The sequence below is a fragment of the Thermobia domestica genome, unplaced genomic scaffold (genome assembly GCF_964235325.1).
Source record: "Thermobia domestica unplaced genomic scaffold, izTheDome1.hap1.1 HAP1_SCAFFOLD_1405, whole genome shotgun sequence".
NCBI classification, from domain to species: domain Eukaryota; kingdom Metazoa; phylum Arthropoda; class Insecta; order Zygentoma; family Lepismatidae; genus Thermobia; species Thermobia domestica.
In genome coordinates, this window is record NW_027657115.1 from 1 (window position 1) to 19,113 (window position 19,113).

A 19,113-nucleotide genomic window follows, 5' to 3' on the forward strand; every position below is an offset into this window, starting at 1 on the left:
CCTCTAATTTGGGTATATTCCCTCGGAACAACAGATGTCCAACTTTTTGAGGAGTTATACTAACAGGAACAGAGGTAATGCTAGGCATAAACTTTACTGTGAAAAGATCTTATTGTCACGGCTAATCCCGTAAGTTGATGAAATACAGGGAGAAAAAAATACGCAACATTCAAGCTCCTTACATATCTCATTAATACTCAGTGTTCCACTTCCGCGAGTATATGCATTCATGGAATGAAAGGATACGTATCGACTGTGTCTACTGAAGCCATTTTGACAAAAGATTTACACTAACAAACCTAATGTTTTACTTCGAAACTATTCTTTACGCTACTCCTCTTTACAAGTAACTCAGCTATAGAACTTTAAATGAAATGAAATAATACTCCTGAGCGTATTACAATATATTAGATTGAATTAGTCTGTCGCTACTAAACGTGTCATCTTGCAACTCACGCTACAATATCCTGCGTCCGACATCCAAAGAATAAGGAAATCTTCCTTAGCATCGACACTAGCAATTAAGCTTTAAATCCTCGAGAACTGAGCTCGTACGCTGCTGCCTAAACTACTCCCCTAGTCAAATATATTCTTACATCTTGTGGAGTTTTTTTAAAGCAATATTACAATGCATTTAATACTTCATCTAAACTGAGATAAAACTTGGACCAAACCATAAATCAAATATTATTTAATTTGAAAATAAATAAAACGTACCTTGTTGAGGTATTGTGAATACGTTGATGACACTCCACTCGTGTCCACACCTATTATTTTCCCACTTGTATCTAATTTCATAGTAAACTGTTCCACCGAAGAGCCACCTGGCTTTTCGTTCACAGGAATACGTCGAGCCAAACAGATAAGACACGGTCCACCTTCACTTGATTCAGATGATACTTCTTCGCTTTCAGATTTCTCACTTGTATAGGAGTTCATAAGAGCTGACTGTATCTATAATTGACAATAAAACAAGATACATGTAATAAACAATAACATGGTGACATTATTATTATTATATACTCGTTAATAAGATCAATAAAACAAACAAAACCATTTAAACATATTGATAATTCGTACTAAAATTAGTTTACATAAAGCTACGAGGTACACATTTATTCAATTCTACCACATCTTTAACGCATTTCGGTCCCGGTTTTACAAGTTTTCTCCATTCGTTAGTCCAACTATCTTATCTGCATTTTTAAATGCCTTTCTCTTTCAGCCATGAAACAGTGAAATCTTAAAAATTTCTTTTTTCCAAATTATTAAATTCTATACGTTGCGAATTTATCAGTGACTAATAAAGACTAATAATAAAAGGCTTTAAAATTACTAATTCTCGTCATTGTTGAGTTGATTTTGAGTTTAACGTCCCGTTCAGCAGTGAGGCTATATGAGACGTGGACCTACTGATTAATGTGGAATCCGAACCAGATGAGCTCCTGCCGAGAATCAAACCCGGGTCTCCCACGCCAAAGGCACGTACGCTAACCGCTTACGTCATTGTGTTTTACAATCTGTTGGACGGTGTCGCGTAAATTATTTTACACTTATTTCGAGAACCAGTACACAGGTTAGTTTTTTCGACAGACTTTCTTATTACGACCTTTTCTTTTTTTTTCTTTTCTTTTTTTTTTAAACGCAACGCATACATAACCAAGGTACAAAATAAAGTTATTATAATTGGTAGGTCATTATTTTTACATTTCCTGGAACAATGTACAGCCTTATATACACTATCTATATCTTTAAGAAGTAACAGCTGTATTCGCTTCCGTTTAGAGGATAGAAACCTTTCACCTTTTCTTTCGTGCTCACTAAACCAGTGAGCATGCCACTCCACCTTCGGACAAACCAGCTTCCCTTGAAAATTGGTGTATTCGAAGAAAAGAAAAGAAAAGAAAAAAAAACGTCGGTTTATTTCTCGATTCTTGAGTTCAACGAAATGTTAAATATTGTTGAAAAACTGCTAATTTTCTTTAGTGGGGCGACTGTTAATGGATGAGTTAAGCATGATGTACTTCCGCAATCAATTGTTTTCGGTGGGTCCAAAGTCATCAGCTACATACGGAGCTTACGATCATTATGTTTTATGTTGATCGATTAATATTAATGAAAGAAAAAATTGTCATCTTTTGATTAACTTTTGAAAGGAAGTGATTTAAAGAGTTAACTGATCAAAGATAATGATGATACAAAAACGTATTTACAAGGAAATCAGGTAAAACATTGGCAAATGCTTTGTTTACCTAACAAACTTTTCTTGGTTAGAACTGAAAATACGCATTTCTGGAACTGCACTTAGGTTGAGAGTAGAAGTGTCGAAACTATTTGACTTATTTATACAGAACAGCCATATTAGTAAGGAATGAGTCTCTGGTATAGTCCGCAGCAAAAAATCTGCAACATCAGCATGTAAGTTTGTGAAACAAAGAAGTCTTTTGCTCCAAAATACGTGTGCAGGGGAGGACGCCGAGGTTTCTCTGGCGTGATTCGTGCCACTTAGACGCTATGCTGATTCCCTGCGCTGTTAAGCATGTACGTTTATTGTGAAACTACGCCTATGTTGCAGGTTCTTTTGCTGCGGACTGTGCAACACCGCAAATTGAAAACTCTTCTAAATTATCAGAACGACATTTCAGATTTTCAAGACATCCCGGAATTCCGACATATTCTGCAATTCCAAAACTCCGAACCACTCGTAAATCATGGAATTTTGCGATATTCCGGACTCAGAACATTCTTGAATTTGGTAAAATTACGAATTTCGTAACATATTTGGCAGTTCCGAAACAAATGGTATTACGAAATATATAATAATTGTAACCTAGTATTCTGAAATTACTAACTTTTATAAAGCAAAACACTCAAGAATTATACATGATTTCAATTTCGAAATTGGAACTGCAATTAACAATACTCTTACTTTAAAAAATATTATACAAATTAGTAAAGTTCTCTCGTACTATGTACTACTGCCACCTAGTCGGTATCAATTCTCTCATTTACACTCACTCAAATTTCACCGCAACGAACATACATAGTTATATCATAAATACTGTCAAGTTTGAATGTGAATAACACGGAGTATTACCACCAAGGAAATTTATTTTGGTCATGTTTTACATTGATATCTTGTACACCTGACGCATGAATCATTTTTCGAAGTGTCCCCCTTGGCCTCGATGCAGGCACAAAATCTGTCCGGCCACTGGTTAATAGCATTACGCACCACATCACTGGGAAAACTGTTCACGTCAAGGATTGTTTCAGACTGTCGACAAATGGATGCTGTTCATGGCAGACCTTTGATGAAGGACTGCCCAAAGTTTGTAGTCCAACGGGTTAAGGCCCGGGATTCTAGAAGGCCAATCAGCGGTAGAAATGAAGTCGGGGACGTTCAGTGGCAGCCACTCCTGGATTGTTATCGCTTTGTGGCCTGGAGCGGAATCCTGCTGGAAGGTCCACCTTTCTCCAGGGAACATGGTAGCAGACAGTGGTTTCACTATAGTTGTTAGCACTGTGTCCTGGTACACCTTGGCAGATGTTTCAACACCTTTTCTGCAAAAATGCAGCTGGGTTGTGCCTGAGTAGCTCACTCCCCACTAAACCATCACTGAGGCAAGATGATGTGCCCTCTGAACCCTTGGAGCTACCACAGCAGCTGCAGTAGATTACGTGGCATACACACGGTCATTTTGGATGTGGTAGGCCTGCTCAATTGTAAACACCTTTTGGTCAGTGAACAGAATCTTTCTGTGCAGATTGTTGGCGTAACGACACAACAGTCTCTTTGATTTAAGGACCCTCTGCGACATTAATGTTTGGGTCAGAAAGTGACCAGTCTGCTTCTAGATGTAGGTCACTCCTAAGCACACGAGACATGGAATTTCTGTTCATGTTCATCTTAGCAGCCGTCACACTGTGTTTGAACAGGATTTCTTCGAATTCTTGCTGCGACTGCTTTCTGGACCTGCGGGGTTCGTATCGTTTGTGGTCTGCCACTGCTTGCGCGGTCAGCTGCCGTTCCAGTCTCGGTGTATCGCTGTATGGCGCGATACACGAATCTCTTGCTGATCTGTAGGGGTTTCAGGAGGTTGAAAATCTCACCTGCTGTCTTCCCGACCTTGTGTAGTGCAATTACTGCTACACGATTTTCGTAAATGCCCCACTCCATCAGAACTCAGTACGATATCAACGTATGTCATGAACAGTCAAACACACACTACATTCATCTTCCGCTTTATACAAGATGGCAGACCTGTGCCACTCCGGATGTCTACAGCGGCACTCCAAACTGTGACAGTATTTATGATATAACTAGGTACAAATAGTGAATAATCATGTTTAGCCAACACACTGACCAATGTATACCATAGTGTTCATCCCCCTCTCCCCAACACATACAATTTACGTACTGAATATTCTAAAAATGTTATTTTATGGCTCAGTGTCGTTAATGAAGCCTTAAATGTTTGAATTAATGGCATGCAATATTATTTACACTGCTCAATATTTCTTCTTTTACGTGACTGACAATTTACTGATTAAGCATGCATATTTTATTAAGCATGCATATAAATAGATAGATAGATAGATATAGATAAATGCAACGGAACTGGTTGGACTTACATTCGGACAAGCCTTCAAGATGTAATCATGATTCTGGTATACGCTTTAAAACACCTAAATTTATGCTCGCGTCTCATGTAACACTCGCGTCACACCAGAGAATTTTAACAAGTTTAACTCCACTATTGTAAACGTAATTTTCTTAAAGATATGAACGGCAAATAATCACTACAAACTAAAATGTTCGGTTTGTAGGAACTGGCACACTTACGACTTCGTTCTATGTCTTATCAAAATGTTATTCATGTTTGGGTATCTTGCTCACAGATACTGTTCATGTTTGAGTATCTTGCTTTCTTACACATACTGTTTAACTATGTAGAACACACTGAACACGATTAAGGAATAACTATTAAATACTGGTGTTCAATGATAATGTTTTAAGTCCCACTAAATGCTTGTTTCTTATTGAATTGGAAACAATTTGTAGTAGCATGAGATATTTGCACATACTGCAAAATTTGAGCATATTACTGAGTTAATGAACTCTCATTGATTTCATTAATTGCATACGTCAGAAGCGTAAAGTTTTACATAAAGGAAAACTTGGATATATCATCCCCATACCCAGATTTTCTTTGAAGCAATTATTAGTGTAAGACATTCTGTCACTATCAGTTGCTATAACCTTTTCTCACTATTGAATCCTCGAGTAATTTCAGGTGTATATCTCTCACTTTTCGTTTTTTATACTGCCAATCCCACATTGTTTTATAATGTAACGAAGTCTATTGCGTGGCATTCTATGCATGGTTGAAAACTATTTATGCTACTTAACTGTGCTGCTCATTGAACCTGCTTTACATAATACAGGGTAGACAAAAAAAAAATAAAATAAAAAAACTTCATACAGAGCACCTAGGTTTGGCCCGCCACTGTACAAACTTGTTGCGGTTGCCGATCGCTTTTTTTTGTAGACCTTCCTCTTCCGTCAGCAGTAACCAGTTCACCTGTGAGTGTCGGTGTGAAAGTGGTGCGGTAAAATGGGCGACCTGACAGACTTCCAAAGAGGCATGATCGTTGGTGCCCGTCTAGTTGGAGCTTCAGTGGCGAACATTGTGGGGGTATCGAAAGGCACTATGTCCAATGTCACGAGGGCATACACAATTCATGGGCAAACGACGTCTGCAAAGCACAACAGTGGTCGAAAGTTCCACAATCACCAGATCTGAACATCATTGAGCCATTGTGGTCTGAGAAGGGCGTGTTTGGTCTCTACCTCCACCAGCATCCCTTAAGGAACTGGAGCATGTTTTGGAGGAACAATAATATAAAATGGCACACGCCACGATTCAGGAGCTGTATACGTCCATTCTACGTCGGATCCAAGCTGTTTTGGACGCAAAAGTAGGCCATACACCATACTAGGTATGATTTTCACACTTTTGCAAACGTTTTAGATTCTTTTGTCCAACCTCTGTATATTATGTCTTTCCCTCTCATCATTTAGTTTCTTATGGGTGTTTCTCCGCTTTCTTCTATATACAGTATACCTGCAAGACCTTGGCAGCAACGTACATAATTTTAAACCAATATTTTTGGGTTCAACTCGAAGTGTCACCTAAGCAATCTATTCCTGTTTACCTCTTCTTGCTAAAAATAAATAAATTAATTAATTAAATAAATAAAAAATAACCCGCAAAAGCTTGGGACTGGAAAGAGTTATGTTCTTGTTCTTAATCTTTTTTATAAAATTTCTGTAATATATTCGTGGATGTACATTGTATACCTAATACACCTCAAAAGATTTACCAAAAGTAAATTATTACAGACAACATAATCCCCACCTAATGTATGAAGACCAGGTAACTGAACATACCTGCATATTCTCATACTTAGATACTCTTTGTTGCTTCTCTTCCATCGTCTCGTCCTGATCATCGGGAGGTTTGATCAGTAGGCGACAGTTAAAGATGCGACTTCTCGATTGAGGCTGTGGTTCACTTGGCCAGCCTGTTAAAATATGTTAGATGTATGAGCTCCTTAATGAATTGTACAGGATTGTACGACTCTCAGTTCACAGTTAAATAATATTGAAATTAATACACCTGCGAAACACTTCACTTCACTGTTATATAATAATTATTATAAAACTACTCCCCCCTTCCCCAGCTTTCCTCATTTGCCAGTTGGATGGAGTGGCCAAAGCCATTACCCTGTCATACGACCTGTCTGTCGCAGGTTCGAATCTCGTTCAGGACATGGACATTATGTAGTGACCTTTCACCATTCATTTCTAGTTTTATTTAATCTATAAGGGATAGATGTATCATGACACTGCGTAAAAATACGCTGTGTCTATTTTCTATTTTACTTCCACTGAATTTAGAATTACAAACAAAAAGTAGCAATAATTCGTATCTCTAAAGGGCATGATCATTCCAAAGAATAATTTATATGTATCTGCATATAACAGAACATGTCAAATTTACAAGTCTAACTGATACTTGTGAAATTCTGGAATCAACTACAAGTCTTAACTGATACTTGTGAAATTCTGGAATCAACTGCAAGAGCTTCATTGAGATATATTTACTTTTACTTATGTATTTAATAGTATAGATTCAACAGATGCAGCTAATATTGCGTTAAGTAATGTGTCACAGAAACTGACAACAAAAAGAAGAGTATTAAGAACTGATATAAGAAGTGTACGAATGGTGCTCGACATTTTTCGTCACGAATGAAACCTAGTTACCAAGAGCATGATAACGCTGAACCCCCATACTACCCTGAATATCTGGTATACTCAGCTACTCGCTCTAAAAATTGAGATGTTAATAGAATACGCAAAGATATGTAATCACTATTTTTACTGCTGTCAACTAATATGCAATAATAATTGTAATCAAAAGAAAGAAAAAAAATACAGGGTTAATTTGCTCTATGTTGTAGTTTTAGATGAGGAGCAATTTCGAACTGACCTAGCGCTGCATAAAACCAAGCATATGGTGTTTTCCTTATAAAGCATACCTGGTGAGAGCTGAGTTCAAACTAAGAATCTCGCGCATTAGAGGTTTGTGCTGGTTAGAATTTTTGCCGTTCAACCGGAAGATCCCGATTTCGAACCTGGAAGGATGCAATGTTTAAGTTCCCATCAACTGCATCGGACAAAAATATATGAACCTACTGTTCCGCTCTGTATTGTTCTCGACTGATTTTAAATCCAAGTAGTGAGAAAGACTGTAAAGTCTCAAAAATATACGTCATATTCCAGGAAATCTCATTTTAAAATTAGGAGGGTGAGAATTTACTTTCTAGTTCTTGATTGATTCTAGTCTAGTTCTCTCAAATCCAAGTTGTGAGAATTTGCAAAACTTTAAATAACGGCACATTCCAATATAATATTTTTACTAAAGTACTTTCAAAACTAGAAACAAATTGACAGCTCAAAAACACATTCAGATTTGTTTTGAAGAAGGGAATCTACGTCATAGTTATTGCGGTTACTCAGCGAGTGTCGAATAGTAACGTCATTTTAGCAACAGTGGGTGGAGGGTTTCCTTGGCAACAGATCTAAACATTCCAGTGTTGTCGCTAGTAAATACGTGTTTTTAGAGGGAAAGAAGCTATTTTAGTCTTTCGTTTCTTTGTGCGTGGAAGGGATTTTAAACAAGAACAAACAAACAAACAAACAAAAACACAAAAAAACTGGGACGACAAACATTCTTTCATCCATCTAAACAAACCAACATTTAGAGATTTTCCTTTTCGTTAGGACTCAAGACAGTTCCAGCTGATGATTTACCGGGATGAGCACGAAGTGGCAACAGCGTACCACGTGCTTCTCCAAACGTCAATTTGTTTCTAGTTTTGAAATCACTATAAATATATAATGGATTATAATTTTATATCTAGCTGGATCATTTTATATCTAGGGGATCATCCATATCCCATTAAATAATTAACTCTAAGGCATCCAGAGATTCAATATTACAAAATCTTTCAGTTTAACGTCCCACCGTTACGCCTGTGAGGCTAAGGAAGATGACGATTAAGGCAAGTGAATGACAATGGAAGAATTGGTGAAATGAGATGGGTAGGAGACGGAAGTACCCCGGGAAAATCCACGAACATGATTATGTCCATCACAAACTTACTTCGCCGGGTATCAAACCAAGGACCCCACGCACCAGAGGTAAGTGCTCTACCGCTGAGACACCGTGCCCTCCAAAGGTTCAATGTTGTATTCACAAGAATTTGCCACTGACTTCTGCCCATAGTCAACTGGATCCAATGTCTGCTTTTAATTCTCTTTTTACGAGATTCATCTTAAACTTGTCCTCCCATCTTTGTCTAAATCTTCCTAAAGGTACTTTTTTGATTGGATTTTTAGTTAAAATTTTGAAAGAATTACTACTTTCTTTCATTCTGACTACATAACCTGCCCAACTGAGTAAAATAATAACAGGTTCTTATAGATAATGGGATTTTGAACAAGAAATTCTTCCGGAAAGGCAAAAAAACTACGTTTCACCTGATACATTCATACGCGATAGTGCTGTTTACATGTCCCCCAATAATGATTCAAAAATGCTGACTGATGGAAGAAAACTGACGAAAAACATTGTTATCCTTTTCAATTTCTAAATGACTGCCAAAGAGTATTGTAAGGTATATATCAAAACAATCGGCACAAAACCTATGTTCTCAGGTTGACAAGTTACAATAACTAAAGAACTATATGATATTCATATTTATCCTTTTATAGGTAAGTGTTATGTTTTGTAGTGAGCAAACCAATTTCCGAAAACAATGCACAGCACGCGTAGTACAAACAGTTCTACACCACCGTCTAGATGTCCGTCTGAAAACGTGTTTCGGATACAAACAGAACACTGCTTAGCAAATAAACGAAGAAACTAAAAATTACCCGTCAGTTCTAGGAACTCCGAATTTAGTTATTTCACGTCAACTTCAAGATTTTCAAAAGACAGGGGGGGTCTGTCGTTCAATATACAGCTAAAACAGGTTACAAATTTACTCTCAGAAAGTATCAAGCACTGTGATAAAATTTTAGCAAGCTAATGGTGCAGTGCGAGATAACTGAAATATACTGGAAAAGGAGAAGGGATGAGATATCCTTAAAATACACTGAAAAAGCTTAACAATATGTATTTCACAACAGCCAGCACAAATAATATTCTTTCAGATCAGGATTTGGAAATTATGAATGGCTGAATGAAAATAAAATAATAACTGAGCTGCTTTCCACGCTATGACACTACGGTAGACTAAAAATTATAGGAATTTATAACTGAAACCTGATGTGGAGGATCTACAAATGCTGGATGCAACAAGAGACAGAACCCTATTTACACTGTGAATTCATACAAAGAAAGATTGCTACCTCGAACTTGTTCTTGGTCAATATATTTACTTACATTGTTGCTAAGGTGATACAACACCTTGGATGTGGAAAATTAAATCAAAGGCAGTGTTGCCAATTCCACATTTTGTTCAAAACTTTACTATTATTTCACAATTTGTGTAAGGTACAATATAAAAATATATATCCGTCTTCACAGAAAAATAATACCAAGTCTGTCTGTACAGGATTGAAGAACAATGTCGTTTGCATGCTTTATGTAACTTCTATGAAAATTCAAGATGGAGTTTTTGAGATATTAATTTTTGAAAATGGTCTAATTTTGAAATTTTCAGTTTTTTCAGGTTAAATTCTCACTTGTGGTGTACCGATAGGTAGGAAATAATATTTTTACTGTAATGTCATGTTTCTATAGTATTTACTCCTAGCATAAAACAACTCTTATGTGTTTTCATTTAGGCACAGGAAATATCCGAAATAGTGCACAAAAAAGTTTTTGCCAAGTTAAACAATTTTGTTACAGTTTGTGTTACACCTCTAATGTATCTCTTTGATATGGTTTGGAAGAGCTGAAAACAGTATAAAATGAAGAACAAAAAAGGTTTCTAGCACTTTTTTTCTTTCTTAATGATACTTCCAACATGCCAATTCCTCACTTTGCTGCAAAATGAAATGAAATCTAAGTTTTACGTCCCACGATTATGCCGGTTAGGCTAAACGAGACTGTGATGAGAGATGAGTGAAATGGTGGAATGAAGAAAGTGGGAGGAAACGGGACAACCCCGAGAAAACCCTCGAGCACGGTGTTTGTCCACCACAAAGTTCACTCGGCGCGAGCTGGGATCGAACCAGGGACCCCAAGCACCAGAGGTGAACGCTCTACCACTGAGCCACAGCGCCCACTACACTTTGCTGCAAAAGTAACTATTTGTGGTGATTTTTAAGATGTTGAACATTGTTGGAAATCAGAGACCAAAACTATTTTCTTTCTGTATTCTAGTTATGCCCATCTTTAATATATATTTTTTTTCATACAACTTCAAAACGTTCATGGTACACATTTGGCTATCACGTGCACGATTTAAAATGAAATGGGCTAATAGTATATGAGAATTTCCGTATTTTAAAAACATTTCTCAACAAGCAATTTGATGAATTACATTAAAACAATCATCTAACTTAAATTTATTCAACATACCTATAGACATAGGCAAGAGCGTAGAACTAAACCGAGCATGGTCCCCATGATGGATAATATTGTAGATACTCTTTCCAATAATGTCTTCTGAAGTATATTTGATGAACTGATATACGTTTTCGCTGGCAAATATCACTTTTCCCTCCGTATTGACAACGAATAAGAAACTATCAAGGGCCTACGAAAGAGAAAAAATATATTCATACAAAATATAATATGATTTTCAAACATGTTGAGATACGCAGTGTATCATGGAAAAAAATCAAAAGAATACTTACAATTATTACAATGCATCCATTCAGACACGTAGCACGTTCAGTACAGGGAATGAATAGCTACTTAGTTAACTGGAAGCATTCAAGAATTTTGTCCGCCTCGCTAAGTGTCTGAATGAATAATCTTATTCAATTACTGAACGTAAGAAAAAAAAATACATGTAGTGAATATAAATTTGTGTTTATTTACTACATTCAGTATTTTGCACATAACAAAAATAACAAGAATTTTAGGAACGATACCCCCCCCCCTAAAAAAAAGGGACCAAAAGATTGCGATCTTGGCCAATAATCAGTTTTTGGATCAGGGGCCACAAAATTTTCGAACGGCCCCTAAGTCCAGTTTTTATATATATATAGAACAAGCACATTATACTGACAAGGAACGGACATGAACGTATCATCCGGATAATCGAATCAAATCTCGTCAATTCGATAAACATGGAGAAGTATGTTCATGCACAAAAAATTAGATGCCATGAACAACGACGAAAGTTCCTGGGGTTCATTAACCCTGTTAGTATTTAAAAAACTTGCAGTGAAATAGCTAAGGCATCAATACTCCATTGGAAAGCCCTGGTCTACAGTTCATTCTCTTCAGTATGAAACAAGCTTTGCAGAGGCGCTATGTATTGGGGCTCTTAACAGGGAAAATTGGGGGAATTTCCTCCCTTCAACTTTGTCCCCTCTGGAGTGGCCCCGGGTAAAAGCACACAATCCAAATGTATCTCGAAAAAATACAACAGGGGATAAAGAAACGAAGTACCAAGTTTTGTTTTGATAGATGGAATGAGGAGTTAGACTGTATACCAAAACGCTCTGTACATACAAAATCGAACCTATGACCTCACCTACATAGAGAATAAGATAAAATAAGTACAAGAACCCTTGTTTTTTGTTCCCAAATACCCACAGGAATAAGCTAGAGAAACAAGAACTGCTTACATAGAAACTTCTTGAAATGTTCTTTGCAGGTGCCGTGTGATTTCAAACCATCCTGTAAATTCAATTAAGTCACATATGCTATCTATATTGCAAAAAGATATAATAACTAGGGTAATTTACTCAGCTGGAGAAACGAACTTCTCTTGCTGACAACATGACAAAATGGGAGGTATTAACAGATTTTCCTTACACCATACTCTCCCTATACGTGAGAATTACGTGAAAATTCAAAAAGTAGAACTGTCAGACTGATTCAGAAACCAAACTAGACTCTTGGCGATTACTGTTCCATGTATTAACCACTATAGTCTAGGGCCAGACAAGATTTTAGTATAATTTGGAGGTATCAGATTTTCTTCAAACCACTATTGTATTGGTATCTGAGGGACACGAAAAACTAACATAGCAGTCTCGGAATGGTAGCTTTTCAAGTTGGCGTCGAATCAAAGATGGCGCCCGAGTCGATTTATAAAACTGCCAATATCTCTGCTTTTAATTATCGAATTTTAACGCTTTTTTTTTTTTTTTTTTTTTTTTAAACGATAGCTCACTATATTTGCAACAAGTAATGTTGTCACCATTTTGCCCTACCTTGGACGATATATTAGGAAAATAACAAAAATGAATTTCGAATGAATGACAAAATATTTTATGAAAAAAATACTTTGGGCAAAAGAAAAGAGACATTAATTAGCTTTTGTTTGATGTATTTGTGAACATTCTATCAATAATACAGCCGGAAATATAAAGATCTGAATGTTCAAAGGTGCGCGGCGTTCAGAAAACTCGAAGAAAAAATTGATTCTTAAAATAAAAATTCTCTTCTGCAAAAAGAACGTAACACGAGCTGCATTTCATATTATCTTACTCTCTTTAAATGTGAAGTTATCTTGTTACTTTTAGTTCTCTTCTTCACTGTATGAAAGCCCAACTTCTTCGTTAACTGTGTAATCCTCAGGATTTGTTTGAGGTAGGTTGTCACAGCCTGCGAATTTACAAGCAGGTGTATACATCATGTTATTAAGCAAACAAGAACTGCTAGGTAGCTTACAGGAACGAAACCAAAAGCAACTCAAAAGTCTGGTCACTGATATGACCTACTTTTGAAACTTCTAGCAGTATTGAATGAGGCATTTCATCAAAAGCACATTTTCTCCATGTAACTTATGAATAAGCTCCATTGCGTCAATAACTGTTGTAGATTTACCTTGCGGACGGTTAGTAGATGAAACCATACCATCAAGAAAGTTCGCTACTGTGGTTTTATTAATTTTCCTTAAAGTGCCATCAGGATACGTTAGACTCGATGGCAAAGGATCCAAAGAATAATTGAAGACTTCCTCTATGTTTAGGTTACGGTTTTCTGCTAACAAAATCATATTCCCGAAAATATTTCTGTCTTTCAAATAATTTCTTTGTCATTGTTTTACGCCTAACCTCTGGTTATTTTTGAGTTTGCTTCCTTTTTTCTCTCTCTCTTTCTCTCCTTTTCCTCAGTGGAAGAAACATTTTGTTGGAAGTCTTGGTAAGCTTTTTTCCCCTTTCTATCTTGCTAATAATAAAACATTTTGAACTTCTGTCTGAGGTATTTTTGCCGAAAGGGTTGGTCCGCTCATTTTACAGAAGCTCAACTAAGGCCGAGACTTGTTCTTCGTCTATAGAAATACGGGTCTTCTGAAAATCCAGATGCTGGTATTTCTTATCTGGAATGATTTCCACAAATTTTCGCATCTTCCCAAGTGCTGAAGCTGATATTCTGCGGTTAAATAGTATTTACTGCCTACTCCAAGCTTTAAACTGATTCCTTTTGTCCCACCTACTGTCAGTGTACAAATAGTGATCAGAAAAATGGAAACACCTGAACGAAATTGCAACTTACCAGATTAATTGTCGGGCCACATTTCGCCTTCAGAACAGCCTTGATGCGACGTGGGATGGAGGCATAGAGGTCGTGAATGGTAGCGAGTGGAATTTTACACCATTCCTCGCGCAGGGCATCGGCCAGTTCTGTGAGAGAGGATGGAGGTGGAAATCGTCGCCGAAGTCGTGTTTCCAAGACGGACCACAGATGTTCAATTATGTTGAGATCTGGGGATTTGGCGGGCAAGGGGAGGTGTTGAACTTCTTCCCGATGTTCCTCAAACCACGCTGCAACAACGCCAGCTGTGTGAATGAGTGCATTATCATCCTGGAAGATGGCGTCATTGTCCGGGAAGAACATCCGGACCATAGGATGCAAGTGGTCTCCTAAAATTGCGACATAATCGTTGGCAGTGATTCGTCCGCTAACTGTGACCACAGGACCCAATGAAAACCATGATATGGCGGCCCACAGCATCACCGAGCCGCCGCCATGTTTCACAGTTAGGCGGAGACACTGCAGATCATAAGCTTCTTTGGGCGTTCTCCACACACAAACACGGCCCGTGGTTGGGAATAGGGTGAAGGATGACTCATCCGACCATATCACACATTTCCAGTCCTCAACGGTCCAAGTTGCATGGTCGCGGCACCATTTGCGGCGTGCGAAAACGTTCTGGTCCCTGATGAGCGGTTTGGCCCGTGCAACACGATCCCGTAAGTTCATGTCATGTAATTCGCGACGGGCCAATTGTCGAAACAGGGTGGGGAGGTGTTGATTGAGTTCCTCCGTCACTTGCTCCGCAGTGGCACGACGGTTCTGCGTGACAATGCGCTTTAATACCCGGCGTGACCTGTCACTCATGATTTTCTTCCGCCCACTGTTCCGCTTCCCCAATGTGGTTTTCCCGTGTGTTGTGTAGGCCGTCATCACCTTCGACACTGTCTCACGCGACCCACCTAACACAGTAGCCACTGCCGTCACACTCACTCCACATAACCGCGCACCAACAATTTGCCCTCTTTGAAAATCTGAGAGGTCTCCTATTTTACACTACCTCCGTCTGCTGCAGCCACTGGACACTGCTGTTCCACTGCGCCTGACGTAATATGGAGACCGACCTAACACACCACCACCAGCGGTCCGGCGCTGCGGGCGCCACGACACCACTGCCAACTTATACATCTGACGTGTTGCCAACTACAGGTGTTTCAATTTTTCTAATCACCATCTGTATCTTTACTGTCTCCTCTAAAGCCTGATCAACCGGAATTCGTGCAAATGAATTCTTTGCTTCAAGCTGGACCGAAGATTCTACAGACATGTAGAACTCAAAAATGAAAAGATTTGTATTTTCCAGTTGGGATAGTTCAGTCAATTGAATTGATAAGTACTTGGCATAATTCATTTTATCTAAAGAAAACACCATGGGATCATTTCTTGTAAACACAAAAGATGGTGTAACCAATAACCTTCCCTCGAATCAAGCCCAACAGTAACTTCACTAAATCTATGTAAAACATTCAGAAAGACGAAAGTACCCCATTCTCATGTCTCTAATGACTCAAATAGCCTTCGAAAAGAATAAAATAATTCTTTGGTTTTGTCGTCTCCGGATAACGTTTCAGAACTGTTTTTGAGATATGTTTTCACCAAATGAACAAAATAACTAATTTAATTCTGTAACTGTAAAAGGAAGCTGAATATTTTCGACTTCCGACATGATCCAAGAACTCATTCCAAATTATTCTCATTAAGGCTTCGTAGACGCATTCGTGAAGTCTTACAGCATGGTTGGATTGCTTTCCGTCTAGAACTTGACAAATGAAGCCAATTGCAACTCTTTCTGATTCTACTACTAAGTCCAAGTCCAGCATTACCAATGGATGATATCAATAAAGCGGAGAAGTTACTCATTATTCCCAATTTTGTAGTAGTTACTCGCATTGGTATCAATAAAAAGAGAACTGAACACTACTCGTCTCGGCTGACCTCGGAGAAGCCCCGCCCTTTTGAAGTAACCACACCTCTATTCTCGAGCCGAGTAACTACTCCGCGTTTGATATCAATAAAAATCAAAGACTCCTCTGTGATGCTAGTAACTTCTCCAAATTTGTGGAGCAAGCTAAATAGGTGACTACGTGCGAAATATGGCAGAGTATATGATTGTTTTACTACGTAGAAAAACTTGTAAACTGCATAGATATGTTGCAAATGGAGATTACAAAAAACATTATAGGTTCATGAAAGAAAATGTAGAGTGGTTAGCACAATATTTTTTAGGAGAATCGACCAAAATTCGGGGTGGTGCACTACGTAATGAGGAAAAGATGCGGGTTTTCTTGCGTTACGTGAGTGGTCCGGGACTCCAGGTTGGAATGTCAGGTGATTCTGGTGTTGCTCAAGGTACTGTGCCTATGACTAGTAGAAGTGTAATGGACGAGATTATTGCGAAATCTGAAAATTGATTGTTTCCGGAGGTGTGTGTAATTTTCAAACAGCAAAGGCAGAGTGGCAAGAACAATATACATTTCTGGGTGCTATCGGAGCACTCGACTATACACACGTGGCAATATTTTGGAGACGAATACACTAATAGGAAGAGCTCATTCGTGGCTAAGCAGTTAGCGTACATGCCTTTGGCATGGGAGACCGGCGTTTGATTCCCGGCGGGAGCTCATGTGGTTCGGATTATACGTTAATCAGTGGGTTCAGTCTCATGGTTTCGCTACTGAAAAGGACGTTAAACTCAAAATCAACTCAACTCAACGTTGATAGGAAGGGTGTATACATAAGAATGCATTTTGTTTATCTCAAGACGGAAGGGGACTCGTATGGTGTGGAAAACGCAATCAGATGGACGTGCTTTATGACTGACTGGCTGGACTTTTCTTTAAAAGGAAACAAAGAGGCCAAGCGTCTGATTTCGTTTTTAAAGCTAAACTAACTACAAAGACCTTGGACAACACGTGATATGCACTTGCTGTGTTAATCTTGAAATTGCTGGTTTCGAATCAGCATCCATAAGCTCCAATAGGTTCGTTCCCATGGTTTCAGTGTTACTTTTTTTTTTTTTTCTTTCTTTCTTTAATTCTCGCTCGAATATTAAAGATTCTCTTTTGGATTTGTGTCTCAGTCGTAGATGTATTTGATATTTCGTTGCATTTCACTGTACTTGCCTTCAAAGCTTCGGCTTTCCTTCATTTACTTTCTGGTAACTGTGACTTTGAAAGTACCACTGGAAACTCTTATAACATCCATAAATGCATTTTGATTGAAGCTGTTGTTGCTACTTGCCCGTTCCATGGCGTTTAGGATACTACGCCATAGGTTAAAAACAACGAAATGAGCGTGCGACGGATGGGAGATATGAGTGATCACTTTTTTTTTATTGATACGACTCACTGCTACGCGCAGGAAACGCGAGTGAACGTTCATAAATCTGGAGCAGTCTAGACCTGAGTAGTGGCTTGTTTCATTGATACGAAATTGAGGGAGGAGATTCTCCATCTGTAGATACTCCGATTTTCGAGCAGGACTTCTCTGGAGTAGTTACTTATTTTTATTGATATCACTTCCCAATATCAGAAAGTAGGTTACTATGTGAAAATGTACCATAATTATAAAAGTACTGTCAAATTCATTGAGATACATCCATTTAATTTGTTGCTTTTGAAAAAATGGCCTGATCTACAACAAAAATGTTTTCAAAATTTAGCCTTGACTATTTGATTGCACTGAGTTAATATTTCATAAACTGTTGACTTATCAGTTGCTGGGTAAGGCAAATAAGCCATTGGATTTGCTTAACGTTGTTCCTGACTAAAGCGTTTTTCATAGTCCTTTGCACCTTTCAAAAACAAACCGCGTAACTTGATGTTGTATCACTGCGCGCACGACTATTTGCTGATTGGTGAAAAGGAAGTTGTTTCGTCTGTTTCCAGCAATATTTCTGCTGCAGCACGTGCATGAATTTCTGCTACTGCGGTGTGCATTACTCGTCTCACACTCACACCATTGCCGTGATACAAGGCAAAATACCCAATACTATATAATCCCTCCTCCTTTAAGAGCAACTGAACATTATTTTTCTCCAAACTGTAATTATAGATGAAATTACAATGAGTTATGTCAAATTATCCACTGAACGATAAAGAGATGGCGCTGGTATGTAACAGCAAGCATATTTATCATTATGGGAGATTATTTCTTTTTCATCAATTACCTAAATCATTATGCACATCCATGAAGAACAGATGGTACTTTTCCCCCTTAAGTTCAATTTATTGATGTGCTTTCTTACATTGTATAGCATGCGAATGTACAAATACTAACTTCAGTACTACAAAGTAAATAAATAAATATTCTATGAGAACATTAAAATTAGCTATTATAGGTCTTAATTTTCTTCAAGTGAATTGAACAACGTTGATATCATTTGATAAAGTATTTGCTTTTCTTCTGCACTTACGGGTTTGCCTTGTTTATGTTTAACAGAATAACTCGGAGCAGCAGGTAACCTGCTGGCTTCCTTGGACGACATCTTTAAATTGTGACGCGCACTTCGTGTGTTTTGTCATTTGTTGTAACAGTTTTCCCTTACAAATTCGATTTTGGTTCAAGATTTCGATCCCATATAGATACATACTTTGAGTCGAAACCTAAATGTTCTTACTGTGCCTTAACAATACATTAATTACCATAATACATTGCATTTGTTGTGTACTATTTGCTCACGGAAGAATAAACTGTTATTAGTCTCATTTTCAATGTTGCTAACTCAGTTATTTTTCAGTTTTTCACAAAGAATGGTTGTCATTAACAGTTGCGTCATTTCATGAAAATGGGCTAAGAAAATGAAAAAGAGAAA

The 19,113-nt window shown here is 37.9% G+C and overlaps 1 protein-coding gene across 1 annotated transcript in view; it reads right to left on the reverse strand.

Moving 5' to 3' along the window:
- Positions 1 to 717: 717 nt before the first annotated feature.
- The window catches only part of LOC145677815 (nuclear receptor coactivator 2-like), a gene marked incomplete at its 3' end in the record, with an annotated part of 32,240 nt that continues 13,844 nt past the window's right edge, over positions 718 to 19,113 (reverse strand). Inside the window, 3 exon segments of the mRNA XM_081748143.1 lie at positions 718 to 954; positions 6,455 to 6,588; positions 11,163 to 11,340. Of these exon segments, the coding sequence (XP_081604269.1) occupies positions 718 to 954; positions 6,455 to 6,588; positions 11,163 to 11,340 (549 nt within the window).